Source organism: Mustela lutreola, chromosome 7, assembly GCF_030435805.1.
Source record: "Mustela lutreola isolate mMusLut2 chromosome 7, mMusLut2.pri, whole genome shotgun sequence".
In the NCBI taxonomy this organism is placed as follows: domain Eukaryota; kingdom Metazoa; phylum Chordata; class Mammalia; order Carnivora; family Mustelidae; genus Mustela; species Mustela lutreola.
Genome location: NC_081296.1, coordinates 44,348,203 through 44,362,752, shown reverse-complemented (window position 1 = coordinate 44,362,752; position 14,550 = coordinate 44,348,203). Strand labels below are relative to the sequence as shown.

General features: G+C 33.5%; 1 protein-coding gene across 12 annotated transcripts in view; it reads left to right on the top strand.

Moving 5' to 3' along the window:
• ZNF280D (zinc finger protein 280D) overlaps nt 1-14,550 on the top strand; it is a 136,776-nt gene that overhangs the window by 21,098 nt on the left and 101,128 nt on the right. For all 12 annotated transcript variants that reach the window (XM_059180581.1, XM_059180587.1, XM_059180588.1 and 9 more), the window contains 3 exons: nt 1,220-1,285; nt 1,381-1,520; nt 10,168-10,285. In XM_059180581.1, coding sequence (XP_059036564.1) covers nt 1,220-1,285; nt 1,381-1,520; nt 10,168-10,285 — 324 coding nt within the window. The remainder of the gene's footprint in view (nt 1-1,219; nt 1,286-1,380; nt 1,521-10,167; nt 10,286-14,550) is intronic.

The following is a 14,550-nucleotide window of genomic DNA, read 5'->3' as shown; positions in this document are numbered from 1 at the left end:
AGTAATAATTAATCTTGAGTTTCTGAGTGAGAATGGTGTCAAGTTGTGTAGGAAGGTTTTTATTCTATAAGACATAAGTAATGCTTAGGTATAGAGTATTGCATTGCCATTATCAGAAAACAGCCCTACTTTTGTGTGTTCGTGTAGTTCATAGAGTTATTTTATGGGATCTGGTTCTTTTTTACTGTGAGGGAAAAAGGAAATTTTTATGACATTTAGGACTTGTTTGTGCTTTTACGTTTTTGTAACCAGCAATTTTTGGCACATCCATACTCTTCCCAATTTTAGTTTGACTAGAAAATAGTCTAGAACTTGCAGAAATTGCATGCCAGAATCAGGAACTTTAAAGTGATCCTGAGAGTTCTGTATTATGCTCAGATTGACTTCTGGTATATTCTGGTATATTGGTAGATTTGAAACCCCTTAAGTTATAAGTTACTCTGATAAACTGTAATTTTAGCCTGCATTCTGTTCTAGTTTTTCCCTTTCAGGACTCAAGATTAATGCTGCAGATAATCTGGTGTGATCCCTCATAATGATACTTCCAGGGAAGGTGTGAATGGAATATGGAGGTTGGATAGGGGTTTGGTTTTGAGTGATAGAAACCTGAGTGGATATAGCCCTGTTGCCATTTAAAGAAAGATACACTAATTATAGGTTCTATACACATAAATTTTTGGAAGATTCTTACTAATTATGTGGAATATTTCTTTGCCATAAAAGAAAACTTTGCAGGAAGTTTAACTTGTATGTAGTCAGATTTATCAGTCTTTTACTTCTGGCTTTTGGATTTTGCGTGGTGGTTCTTATTCTATAAAACAAGGCTAGTGAGGTGCCTGGGTGGCTCACTGGGTTAAAGCCTCTGCCTTTGGCTTAGGTCATGATTCTGGGGTCCTAGGATGGAGCCTCACATCAGGCTCTCTGCTAGTGGGGAGCCTGCCTCCCCTGATCTCTCTCTGCCTGCTTCTCTGCCCACTTGTGATCTCTGTCTGTCAAATAAATAATAAAATAAAAAAAAACTTTATAAAACAAGGCTAGTAATCTTGTTTCTTTAGTAGGTAAAGATACATATGTTCAAAATTAACTGTATTTTAAGCGAGTGATAATTTATATACTCCTTCCAGGAATCTATTTGATTGTTTTCAATTCATGATTTCTATTTTCTTAGTATATATTTTATTCAAATAATGAATTTTAAAATAAATGTAATTTTTTGTAGATATTTTGAATAGAGTAAACCCCAGCTCATATTCAAGGGGAGTAAAGAACGGTGCACTCAGTCGAGGTACAGTATTCTTTACTTTTTTACTTTTAAAGTGAAGTATGACATCATTAGTTATATGAAAATATATTTAATATATTGTATAATTTTAAATGCAGGTATTACTGCTGCATTCAAGCCTACAAGTCAACACTACACCAACCCAACATCAAATCCAGTGGCTGCGTCGCCAGTAAATTTTCATCCTGAATCTAGATCTTCCGATAGTTCTGTTATTGTTCAGCCTTTGTCTAAACCTGTAAGTGTTTCTGAAACTACACAGCTCAGGGATACATTGGATATTACTTATCAGTATAAACAATACCAATTAAAATTCTGGGTTGTCATGGGTAGCCATCTATAATTAAAATCAGAAAATGTCCCTATCTTTATGATATCTTAGCCAGTACCCAGAGTAATAACTACAGGAACTACTCATCCATCCAGTTCCTAAATCAGGTGACATGCTTAAGTTTAATAGGTAAAGTATTGAAAATTGTGTTACCAAAATATGATAAAAGCATAATGTATATTGCATAATGGAAAATTATTTAGGATTGTAAATTAGGTCAGTTGTTCTTTGCTCTTAATTGGGAAAAACGTTTGAGAGGACATTATAGATTTTTATTCTGAAAATATATCTTCATAATTAGTTTAAAAAACTGTTAATAAATAATAATAGTTAATTGTAATAGTTAATATTACAGTTGATATTTATGTGTAATGCTTTGTTTCTAAATGGTACACATAAATTAATCATTTAATTCTTAACCATCCCTGTAAAGGATGCACTATTATTATTATTAATCCTGTTTTATAGTTGAGGAAATTGAGGTTCACAGAGGTTAAATTATTTATTTAAGGTCACACAGCTGGCAAAATGTTAGATATGGGATTTCAATCCAGACTTACTGTATTTACATAAGTATATATATATATATATATATATATATATATATATATAATATATAAATATAGACTTAAAATGCCTTAATGCAGTAGTTTTCAGTGTGTAGTCTTCAGTCCCCTGAGACTCTTTCATGGGTTTGGGAGTCAGTACTATTGTCATAATAATAAAAGACACTATTTGCCTTTTCCACCATGTTGACATTTGCGTTGGTGATGCAAAAGTAATATTGAGTAAACTGCTGGTGCCTTAGTATGAATCAAGATGGTGGTACCAAGTATGAGTAGTTTTTGTATTCATTCCCACCATGCACTCCCAATAAAATACATTCATGCTTGATTTCCTTGATGAAGTATTAACATGTTATTTTTTAAAATCTCTACCTTGAATATGTGTCTTTTAAAAATATTTTGTGTGATGAAATGGATAGTATGCAAAAGCACTTCTGTGTCTGAAGTTCAGTGGTTATCCTGAGGAAAAGCACTCCAGTGATTGAAATGTGAGCTAAACTACCCACTTTTTAAAAATAGAAGACTCCTTTTGCTTGAAAGAATGACTGATAAACCATGGTGTATTATATATTTTTGTGTATCAATATTACCATAAACAATTATTTAAAACCACATACATTTATTTTCTCATAGTTTATATGGGTCAGAAGTCAGGTCATGGCTTAGCTGGATCCTTTGCTTCAGAGTCTCACAGGCTACATTCAAGGTGTGGACTCTGAGGTTGCAGTTTTATCTGAAGCTTGACTGGAGGGGTATCTGCTTCCAAGTTCTCATGGTAATTGGCAACGTTCAATTTCTTAACGGTTGTCACACTGGGAGTCTCTGGCTTTGCCAACTGGTCTTTCCCACATGGCTTCTTACTTGCTCAAAGCCCACAAGAGAAGATCCTTAGGAGAATGGCATTATGATCTTACATAATATAGTTATATACACAAAATCATGTATATCCTGTTACCTTTCCTGTTCTGTTGGTTAGAAATAAGTCACATGTCTTGCCTACACAAAGGGGTGGGAATTGTGCAGGACATGAACGCCAGGGGATGGTGATAATGGAGGCCACTTTAGAGTCTGGTTGCTACACATAGTGAGTGATTCAGTCTTGGTTATTTGGCAGACATTTCCTCAAAACTGAACAAAGTGCACATTTAAAAGAAAACAACTGATAGCATTTCTTGGGTAAAATTGCACTTTCAAGCACAAATTAGAATTTTGGAAAACTTGTCTTTGCCACCATGATCTTGGTAGCTTCCTAGTACTTAAAGACTTTCCTCTCGGTAGTGCAATTAATAAATACAATTTTTTGTTATTGTATAATGAATTCTGTGTACATTTGGAGGATCAGCATAATCAAAAAAACCCCCAGTATTTTCAAAAGAACCAGTGCATGATGTTACAGAATCATAGATAAAAGATCCAATCAAAGTGTGAGACTGACTGATAGATTTTAATGTAACAAAGTATGAAAAGTTTAGTAAATACCAAGTCAGATGCCACATTACAGTAATCTCTTAAGAAAATATCAACTGTTGAATTTTGGTGTATTATCAAAGAAGTGTATCCGTAGTTATCCTAAATTGCTATTAAAATACTACTCCCTGCCTCTGCTGTGAGCTTAGGTCATGATCCCAGAGTCCTGGGATCCAGTCCCGCATTGGGCTCTCTGCTCAGCAGGGAGCCTGCTTCCTCCTCGCTCTGCCTGCTTCTCTGCCTGCTTGTGATCTCTGTCTGTCAAATAAATAAATAAAATCTTAAAAAAAAAATACTACTCCCTTTTTCAACTATATATCTTTATGAAGCCAGATTTTCCATTTTTCAAATAAAACAACATATTCTAACAAATTGAAGGCAGAAGCAGATATGAAACTGTGATAGTTTAGCTAGATATTAGAGCAATTTACAGAAATGTAAAACAGTAGCACTCTTTTCACTGATATTTTGTGTGTTTGCAATATAGTCAGTTTTCATAAAAATGTTATTTATGTTAATCTGTAATGGGTTTATTATTACTTAAATATTTTAAGAAATTTCTCTTTTAATTCCTTTTTTTTTAAAAAAAGATTTTATTTATTTATTTGACAGAGAGAAATCACAAGTAGATGGAGAGGCAGGCAGAGAGAGAGAGAGGGAAGCAGACTCCCTGCTGAGCAGAGAGCCTAATGCGGGACTCGATCCCAGGACCCTGAGATCATGACCTGAGCCGAAGGCAGCGGCTTAACCCACCGAGCCACCCAGGCACCCCGTTTCTCTTTTAATTTCTAATGTGTTAAATATCAATAGGTATAACCCAAATAAATAAAAATTCTTTTGGGGCCTCCATAATTTTTAAATGTGCAAAGTGGTGCTGAAGTCAGGGAATTATATTACTCAAAAAAAAAGTTATCCCAAATGTAAAGATTCTTCGCTGTTAGTTGGATTTGAACTAACTCAGTAATTTTGCCATGCCTATTGTAAGCTATTTGGCACTGGCTTTAGAGAAATAATAAATTTGAACGAAAATGTTTGTGCTTTGACAGTAATTCGCTTATTGTCTATCAAAGCACCTATTAATTTTCTTGCAAATATTCAAGTTCAAAACCAGAATTGAATCCAAATATGTTTGGTAGGAATAATGCATTTTTTCTCTATTTCATATTACTATTAGGTAATCTGCAGATCTGTTAGTACTAAAAATTGATATTTTGAGGTGTTACTTTTCATAGAAGAGTTATTTTAATTGTAATTTATGTAATAATGGAAAGGAGGACTACAGATTTTTAAATATATGGCTAACTATATTGACCTCCCACTTATATTTTGAAGATGTTATGTATCATAAAAGTATATGTTTAGGCAAATGTTTCTCTCTCCCTGAGTTATTATTACTTGATACCGATAATAACTATCTGAAATATTAACAGTGATATAAGCCCTGGGCCAGTAGTTTAAAAATCTTAGATTTGAAGCAAGATACTTGAATGCTGACTCAGCCTTGTTAATAAGCATTGTTGAAACCTTTCTGAGCCTCATTTTCTTCATTTCTAAAGTGAGAGATTTTAACCAGCCAATGACTCTCAAATGGATCCTAAGGTTCTGTAGGTTATTACTAATATTTGAAAAGATGAAAAGCTACTTAAAATTGAAGATTTTTTGCTATTAGTTAGAATCAAATAACTCAGTTACTTTTCATAAGTTGTAGCTTTTGCAGGGTAGAAAACTGGAAAAAGAAACTTGACTATTTAATTCAGTTTAATAAATAAAAATCTTTCCAACATTGAACCCAGTGAGGGAAAAAAAAAAAAGGGAAGGTTTGTATCTTTGGTGTTATATAAGTTAGAAACTAGAGCTATTTCTGAGATGTTTATTTCTCTGGCATAGTTTTATTTATGTTTTTAATTTTTATTTTTTTATTATTGTGTTCAGCTATCCAGCATATAGTACATCATTAGTTTTTATTTTTTTTTATTTTTATTTTTTTAAAGATTTTATTTATTTATTTGACAGAGAGAAATCACAAGTAGATGGAGAGGCAGGCAGAGAGAGAGAGAGAGGGAAGCAGGCTCCCTGCTGAGCAGAGAGCCCGATGCGGGACTCGATCCCAGGACCCTAAGATCATGACCTGAGCCGAAGGCAGCGGCTTAACCCACTGAGCCACCCAGGCACCCACATCATTAGTTTTTAATATAGTGCTCAATGATTCATTAGTTGCATATAGTTTTAAAATCAAAACACCTCAGTTGGTGTTTCTCAGTCTTGGTAAGTTTTTAAAAGGAGAGGCTGCGCCAGTTGGTCTGGGTGGGTCCTGGAAATGGTATCTTGTAAAACAAACAAACAAACAAAAAACTCTTCAAGACATTCTAATGTGCAAAGTTAAGAATGACAGATATATTCTGGGGATGAATTGAGACTCCTATTTAAGGGAATTTACTCTGAATTTTGGAAGCCACTGCTTTTAATAAATTATAATTATAGTTTTCCATTTTATGTCCTGTGTGTGATGTGTGTTTACTTTTTCATGGAATATCTCTACACTCTAGCATCTCTTGTGTGTGTGTGTGTGTGTGTGTGTGTGTTTACTTTTTCATGGAATATCTCTACACTCTAGCATCTCTTGTGTGTGTGTGTGTGTGTGTGTGTGTGTGTTTACTTTTTCGTGGAATATCTGTACACTCTAGCATCTCTTTCAGAGCTCTTGCCAATAATAGTGATATATTATTATCACCTAAAACTAATTCAGTGTGATCTAGCTTAAGTGTATAAGCCTTGGAACCTGTCAGGTTCTGGGTTCTCATTACAGCTCCATCAATAACAAGCAGGACTGTATTGGGAGCCCTATATAACCACTACTGACTTTAGTTTACCTACTTATATAATAGGGTATAATACTAGTTTTTTATTAGTAATGTTGTGACAACTATTTGATTTAATACATGTATGAATCATGAAGTACAATTACATTTAAAACACGATTGTGACTATTACTTCAATTTGAAAGGTGAATAACTTGAAGCTCAGAAGTGACCTTCCCAAGGTATATATAGTTAAATGTGCCAATCTTCTGAATCAAAGTCTAGTGTCTGTTCTACCCTTACTATTGTATTTGATATCTTTCTGAACTTCTTGTATTCTCCCTGTTGGAGAATTATTTCAACCAGTTATTGTTGAACAGTGTGTGCCTGTTCTCTGAAATTCTGGAGCTTAATTAACTAGAGTTGTTTTCCTAATAAAGTTTTTAAGAGTATTAACTGTATTTCTGTTAAAGAACTATTTTGGAAAATACAAGTGAACATTTTCCATTTTTTTAGTGCAAATATTTGGAGAAGATATTTATTATGAAACGAGATGGAGCTTGGTTACAGTCAGGTCATATGGAGTTATGCATTTTTTATATTACATGTTAATTTTCAAATACAGATTTTGCCTTGTTAGGCCTCAAATTCTAGAAGTGGTTTGGATTACTTCAGTACCTGTTTCTATGACTTTTTTTTTGTTTAAAAAAAAAACTATTTACTTATTTGGTATTTTATTTATTCTGCAGTTTGTGCAGAGTGTGGTGAGGAAAGGTCATTTCTTTTTAAAATGTTAAAAAGTTATAATTGACATTCAACATTATGTTAATTTCAAATGTACAGCATAACAATCATTTGGTATTTATTTATATTGCAAAATGTTCACCACAATCTCATTTAACATCTATCACCATATGTAGTTAACAGAATTTTTTTTCTTGTGATGAGAGAAATTTTAAGATCTATACTCTTAGCAACTTTTAAATATGCAATACAGTGTTGTTATCTATAGTCACCATGCTGTACATTACATCTCCATGACTAATTTATTCTGTAACCAAAAGTTTATACCTTTGACTCCATTCATTTTGTTTACATAACTTAACAAACCAGTGTCAATAGAAAAGTTAGCAAACCAAAATTCTGAAAACTTAATTATCCCTTAGTTAATAAGCACAAACGAAATAAAACCTTTATGTTCTATCTTTAATATTTATTTTGGAGAAAAGTTTAGAAAAACAGAAGGATACATACTAAATTTTGATATTTCCCCCCCCTGCAGACATGGTATAGATTATATAAATCAGGACCATACTACATATACAAATATGGATTCCTCTTTTTACTCTGAACATTCTACTGGGATTATGTCATTGGATATTTTTCAGAAACATAGTGTTTGCATTATAGTCTATCATAATTTATTTAATCTTTTGTTGGACATACAGATTTTAATTTTTTGTTATTAAAAGGAATTCTCATTAAATGTCTTCATTTCCTTATCATAAATTTTTAAAGTGGAATAATTGGACCAAACGATGTGAACTTACATAAAGCCTTTGATAGCTGCTGCCAACATATTTATGCCAAAATGTACCAAAATAAAACCTCTACTTTGCCAGTAGTGAATGTTATCATTACTTTAAAATTTTTAAAAAAATTTTTAAAAAGATTTTATTTATTTACTTGACAGACAGAGATCACAAGTAGGCAGAGAGGTAGGCAGAGAGGCAGTCAGAGAGAGAGGAGGAAGCAGGCTCCCTGCTGAGCAGAGAGCCCGATGTGGGGCTCGATCCCAGGACCCTGAGATCATGACCTGAGCCGAAGGCAGAGGCTTTAACCCACTGAGCCACCCAGGTGACCCTTTTAAAATTTTTATTTCAAGCTAATTTTAGACTTACAAGAAAAATAATACAGAGAGTTCTCGTATATGCCTAACCTAGTTTCCCCTAATGCTAACATTTTATGTATCATAGTCAGGTAATTAACAAGTAATCTTCAAACTTTAATTGAATTTTACCAGAGTTTCAATTAATGTCATTTTTCATTACCAGGATCCTATTCAGAATTACACGTTACACTTAGTTTTTTCTTCTTAGTCTCATATTTTTCTGTAGCTATTCATTCTTTTTCTCTCATTACTTGAATACTTTAAAGAGTAGTAGGCCGTTATTTTGTATTACATATTATTATTTTTAAAACAATGTGAATTCAGGGGTGCCTGGATGGCTCAGTGGGTTAAGCTTCTGCCTTTGGCTCAGGTCATGATCTCAGAGCCCTGCATCAGGCTCTCTGCTCAGCAGGGAGCCTGCTTCTCCCTCTCACTCTCTGCTTACTTCTCTCCCTACTTGTGACCTCTCTTTGTGTCAAAAAAAAAAAAAAAAAAACACAAACCCAAAAACCCAAATTCAGTAGTTAAAAATTGCCATTGTCTTTATTGCATTTCTTTGACTAGTAAATTGGAAAGAGTTTTATGTATGGGTCATTTGTATTTTGCTTTTGAAGTGTCTCAGTTTATAGCCTTTGCCCATTTTTCTCTTAAGGTGACTTTTTCCCTTTTGGTTTTTAAGCATTGTTAATCCTAAAACTTTTGCTTGTTGTATATTATGACATATAGAATGGTTCAAAATTCCTCTGAGAGCTTACTCTACAATAATGGTCTTTTAAAAATAGAATTGGAATATATTTTTTGAGTGTGTCTAACAGTATGTTTAATATATAATAGTATTCGTGTATACATCCCTAAATTGATCACACTTTTCATAATTATACTAAATACACAAATTTATACTACCTAATTCTTGAGCACATTATCATTCATCTCATACTTTTCACTCTTCTTGAGGTGGTCCTACTAGCTTGGGACCATCTTTTCTCCTGATGGAAAGGCTAAAACTTCCCTTGAGCCCTAAGGCTTCTAGGAGCAGAGCAGCTGTCTCAGATTATTCCTATAAATAGCTTCCATTCTAATCCGTTTGCCTGACTTTCTTATTTGGGTTTACCCTTTTGACCACGCAGTGTTCATATTTGCCTTATGAGATGGGAGATTACCTCAATCTCACACGGCTTCCTGTGGAATAGCAGGAGGCGTGGGACGGAGGGGGGGAATCCATTCTTTCTTTTCCTGACACTTGCCTTATAAATTTTTCCAATAAAGATGATGCTAAAACTCAAACCATGTGCTATATTCATCCCTAATCTTGATGCACAATATTGCAGACTGATTCCTAATTTGTTTGTCCTGATATTTTGTCTGGGGGGCTTATAGAGATACGGAAGCTTTTAAATTTATACTTAGGTCAGTATATTTTCATCATTTTTTACTTTTACCCATAGATTTTGCAAAGTTTTACCATTTGCTCTTTGATGGGAATACTGCATTTTTAGTAGTCCTCTAGAGTGTATCAATCCTGCTGATTTAAAATGGGTATATATGTTTTCTTTCTCTTGGGGGAAAAAACAGATTAGAATTTGCCCTATTTTAATTGGCTAGTTAGAAACACAACAGCTGTAAGAGCTTGCTTTCAATTTTAGTAGATGATGATTTTGGCAGTAATAATTACCTCTGCATATTTTAACTTATTAATTGTTAACTGAGTCATCAAAGGCTATTCTTATAATATTGACATACACTTCAGTTTACCTTCATAAAAGTTTATGAAACAAAATAATTATAACTACGTTGAGTAAATGTAATATTCTTCCTTTGAAATATTTTAACAGGGTTATGTAACGAACTCAGCACGAGTTGTGTCTAATAATTCTTCAGAGTTACTGTTTGACTTGACCCAGGATACAGGATCATCACATTACCAAGGAGGACCAACACTTTCTATACCAGGTTGGTTTTAGCACTTTAAAAAAAAAATTATAAGAAGAAACTTGATGAATATATATATGGAATTGACTTTCTGTTTTCAAGTTCTTGCCTTCATGTTAAGTTTTTCATATATTGTAAAGTGGCATGGTGCTAATAGTTCTTGATTGACATTTTTGGTGACTTTTTTTTTTTTTACCTCCTTGGGTGATTTAAAATAAAACCTTATTTACTAATAAGATGGACAGTAAGGAGAGCATGTGATGTAATAAGCACTGGGTGTTACAGAAGACTGATGAATCGCTATACTCTACCTCTGAAACTAGTAGTACTCTGTATGTTAATTAATTGTATTTAAATAAATATATATTTTAAAAAATGATAAGATGTTTTATTTTTCCTGATAAGTATGCTAACTAACTTTGAATTTGTTCTCACTTGGCATTGAAAGTGGACTGAAAAATCTTAAAATAATTTTTGTAAGTTATAGAAATATAGAAATGTAGAAATACAGAAATTAAAAGAAGTATTAATTTTTATGACTACTAGTTTGAAAAAGTATATGATTACAAGTGATTTCCTAATTAGATTAGTGTCTTTCTATTCAGTAAATGCTTCAGATAGTATAGTTACATATGATAATAGAGTGCTGTTATAAAAGTGGCACAATAAATTTGTATATGGCCATTACTCAGTAAATGCCCACTGCAGGAATATGAAATTCCCTTGTTAAGGTAGAATTAAAGTTCTTTGTATACTGAAACATAGTTCTTCATTAACCTGAAATAAATTAGTGTGCTATGAAGGAATTTCATCTAATTGAAAATTCCCTGTAATCAAGGCAAGTAGGCTCTTATATTAGTAGTTTTGGTATATTACAAATATTTGACAAGATAGAGATAAACAAAATTTGGGGGGATTTAGATTATTTACTAACAAATCAGTGTGGAGAAGCTACCAAACCCCCATTTTTCTTTGTTGTAATATTAGTGCCTAAAATGTTTTTCCATTTAGGTAATATTTAGTTGATATTTACTACTTTGGGTGTCACTTGTATACTTCCAAAATCTAGTTAGTAAAATAGATAAGAACCAAAGTTTGGTTTTACAAAACACAAGGACTTTATTAATAGAAAAAGTCTGTATTCTTTGGAGTTAGGACAATGATTCCTGCTCAACCTCGAAGTTTTTTGCTGTGGAGAGATACGTTAGCCTGAGCAGTAAGGAGGATGATGAAGAAGATGTAGATTTGAACTTCTATTCTTAAGATTTTTGTGGTTTCCATTAAGTCTTTACACTTCAGTCTTCTTATATTGTTAAAATGCAGATTTTAGGGGCACCTGGGTGGTTCAGTGGGTTAAGGCCTCTGCCTTCGGCTCAGGTCATGATCTCAGGGTGCTGGGATCGAGCCCCGCATCGAGCCTGCTTCCTCCTCTCTCTGACTACGTGTGACCTCTCTTCTCTCTGTCAAATAAATTAAAAAATCTTAAAAAAAAAATGCAGATTTTATTTTTCTTGTTGAATGCATTCATTCTCCAGACCTGGAGTCAGCCATTGGGAGATAACATTTTAATTCTCGTTCTACTTTAGTCAGGACTTTTTTGAGGCACAAATAAGATAAATAAAATGTGAAAATGAGGGGTGCCTGGGTGGCTCAGTGGGTTAAAGCCTCTGCCTTCAGCTCAGGTCATGATCCCAGGGTCCTGGGATCGAGCCCCACATCGGGCTCTCTGCTCAGCAGGGAGCCTGCTTCCTCCTCTCTCTCTGCCTGCCTTTCTGCCTACTTGTGATCTCTGTCTGTCAAATAAATAAATAAAATCTTTTAAAAAAATGTGAAAATGAATTATGAACTTTAAAGGACTTGACAATAGTTGGTATGAATGATAGTATCTGCTTTATGTTCAATAACATGATTAACTGAGCACTGTCAGTGATCATGGATATTTGGAGAAGACGATTTGAGCTTTGAAAGGATTTTACTGACAGAAAGAGAGTGTTGTTCAGTGTAGAAAGCAATACAAACCAAAGACAACAGGGATAAATAAAGAATTTAAAACTCTTAAATGGGGTCACCTGAGTGGCTCAGTTGGTTAAGAGGCTGCCATGGTTCAGTTCATGACCCTGGGGTCATGGGATCCAGTCCAACCAGGGCTCCCTATGCTCAGGCCTTCTTATGTTAAAAAGTTCGGTGTAAAGCTATGTGTTTCTACTGTCCAGCCTGTTACATTATATAAGCAGATGCTTAATCAAAATACCAGCATTCATTGGCTATTCAAGTAACCCAAGTATCTCACAAGAATCCTACTGAAAATAAACAAATCTTTTCCAAGTACCTATATTATAGCCATCAATAATCACATGCCTTGAAGATGGGGAAAAAAAATTTTTTTTATGTTATTTCACAGGATGAAACAGAGGAACCAGCTAGTATAATACTCTTTGTTTTTCTGGCACATTTCCTCTTATTTAAAAGCTATTAGAATTTTTTTCCTTTACCGTAAGTTAAGATATAAAATATTTTGTTAGTAATGATAATAGCTGTCATTTATTGTTGAATGCTTTCTCTGTGCCAGATGTTGTGTGGGTGCTTTTTAAAAGTTAAGATACAAAATATTTTTTTATTAAGGACAGTAGTTATTTATTACTGAATGCTTTCTGTGTGTCAGATAGTGTATTGAGTGCTTTAAATATATAATCTTATTTTATCTTAAAACAGTTCTGTAAAATAAGGCATTATAACTTACTTTACGAAAGAGGCTCAGAGAAGTTAATTAAATAAGCCAAGAATACATGGCTAGTCAGTGACAGAGCTTGAATTTCAACTTACACTGTGTGGTTTAAAAGCCTGAATTATTTCTAATATGGTTACTACTTCTACTTTTATTATACAATTGAGGACATTAAAATATATGGTGGGCAGTTTTAGATTCCTTATTACCAAGTAGTTGTGTGGTGTTTTCAAAAGGAACTTTTGCCTGGCCTGATTGTAGCCTAAATATCCCTATTTCTCTTGCTAATGCTTTGAATAGGGATATAATGCTTTAGCTTTAAGGTGATGGTTTTCAAATTAAAAACTGTTTTTACAAATAAAATTCCCATGTAAAAAAAATTTTATTCAAAGTTCTAATAAATAAAATATGAAAGAGTTCCTCTGTCCAACACAACCAAATATTCCCTAAAACGAGCCCATTATGCTCCAGGAACGTAATTTGAAAACCATTGTACTTATTCCTTCCATTACAAGTCCTTTCATATGAGTGAATGAGGTATTATCATTCAAGTTTAGTTTTTCCACTTTGTATTTTCCACTTTTGTAGTTTTTCTGCTTTGAATAAATGGATAATATAAACTAAAGCTCTGAGTAGACCCCCCCCCCCTTTTAGGTAGAAAAAGAGCTAACCTTCCATTAGACATTTTAAATAAATAAAATAGGTCTTTCTAGATTTTTAAAATAAAATAAAATTTTTCATTTGTAAACTAACTCCAGTGCACTTAAAGCATCGAAAGGTGATTCATTTGTAGAAACTTAGTTTGGAGTAGTCTCTGCTTTAATTTTTTCTTTTTTGCTTGGGGTACTTTGGTCTGGCTTCTTTCATAATTGCTGTTTATATAGTACTTTATTTGAAGCCATATTTAGTATTTTCTTTCATAAAGAGATTATTTCTTGAATTATTTGAATATATATAGTCCCTAATAAATGTTTATATAATTTTTTTATACCCCTGACTTTTAAAAAAATTTCTTATTTCTTGGGACACCTGGATGGCTTGGTCATTAAGCATCTGCCTTTGGCTCAGGTCGTGATCCCAGGGTGTTGGGATCGAGCCCCGCATCAAGCCCCTCATCAGGCTCCCTGCTGGGCAGGAAGCCTGCTTCTCCCTCTCCCACTGCTAGTGTTCTCTCTTTTGCTCTGTCTCTCTCTGTCAAATAAATAAATAATATCTTTAAAAAATTATTTCTTAAAAATTAATGCTTATTTATTTTCCTCAAGTTTTTATTTAAATTCCAGTTAATGTGCAGTGTAATAGTTGTTTCAGGTGTAGAATTCAGTGATTCAGCACTTACATACAACACCTGGTGCTCATCAAAACAAGTGTCCTCCTGAATCGTCATCACCTAACCCATCCTTTCATCTACCTTCCCTGTGGTAATCATCAGTTTGTTCTCCTCTTTAAGAGTTTGTTTCTTGGTTTGCCTCACTTTTTCTTTTTCTCTCCTGTGTTCATTTGTTTTGTTTCTCAAATTCCACATAAGAGGGAAATCATGTGCTATTTGTCTTTCTCTGACAGA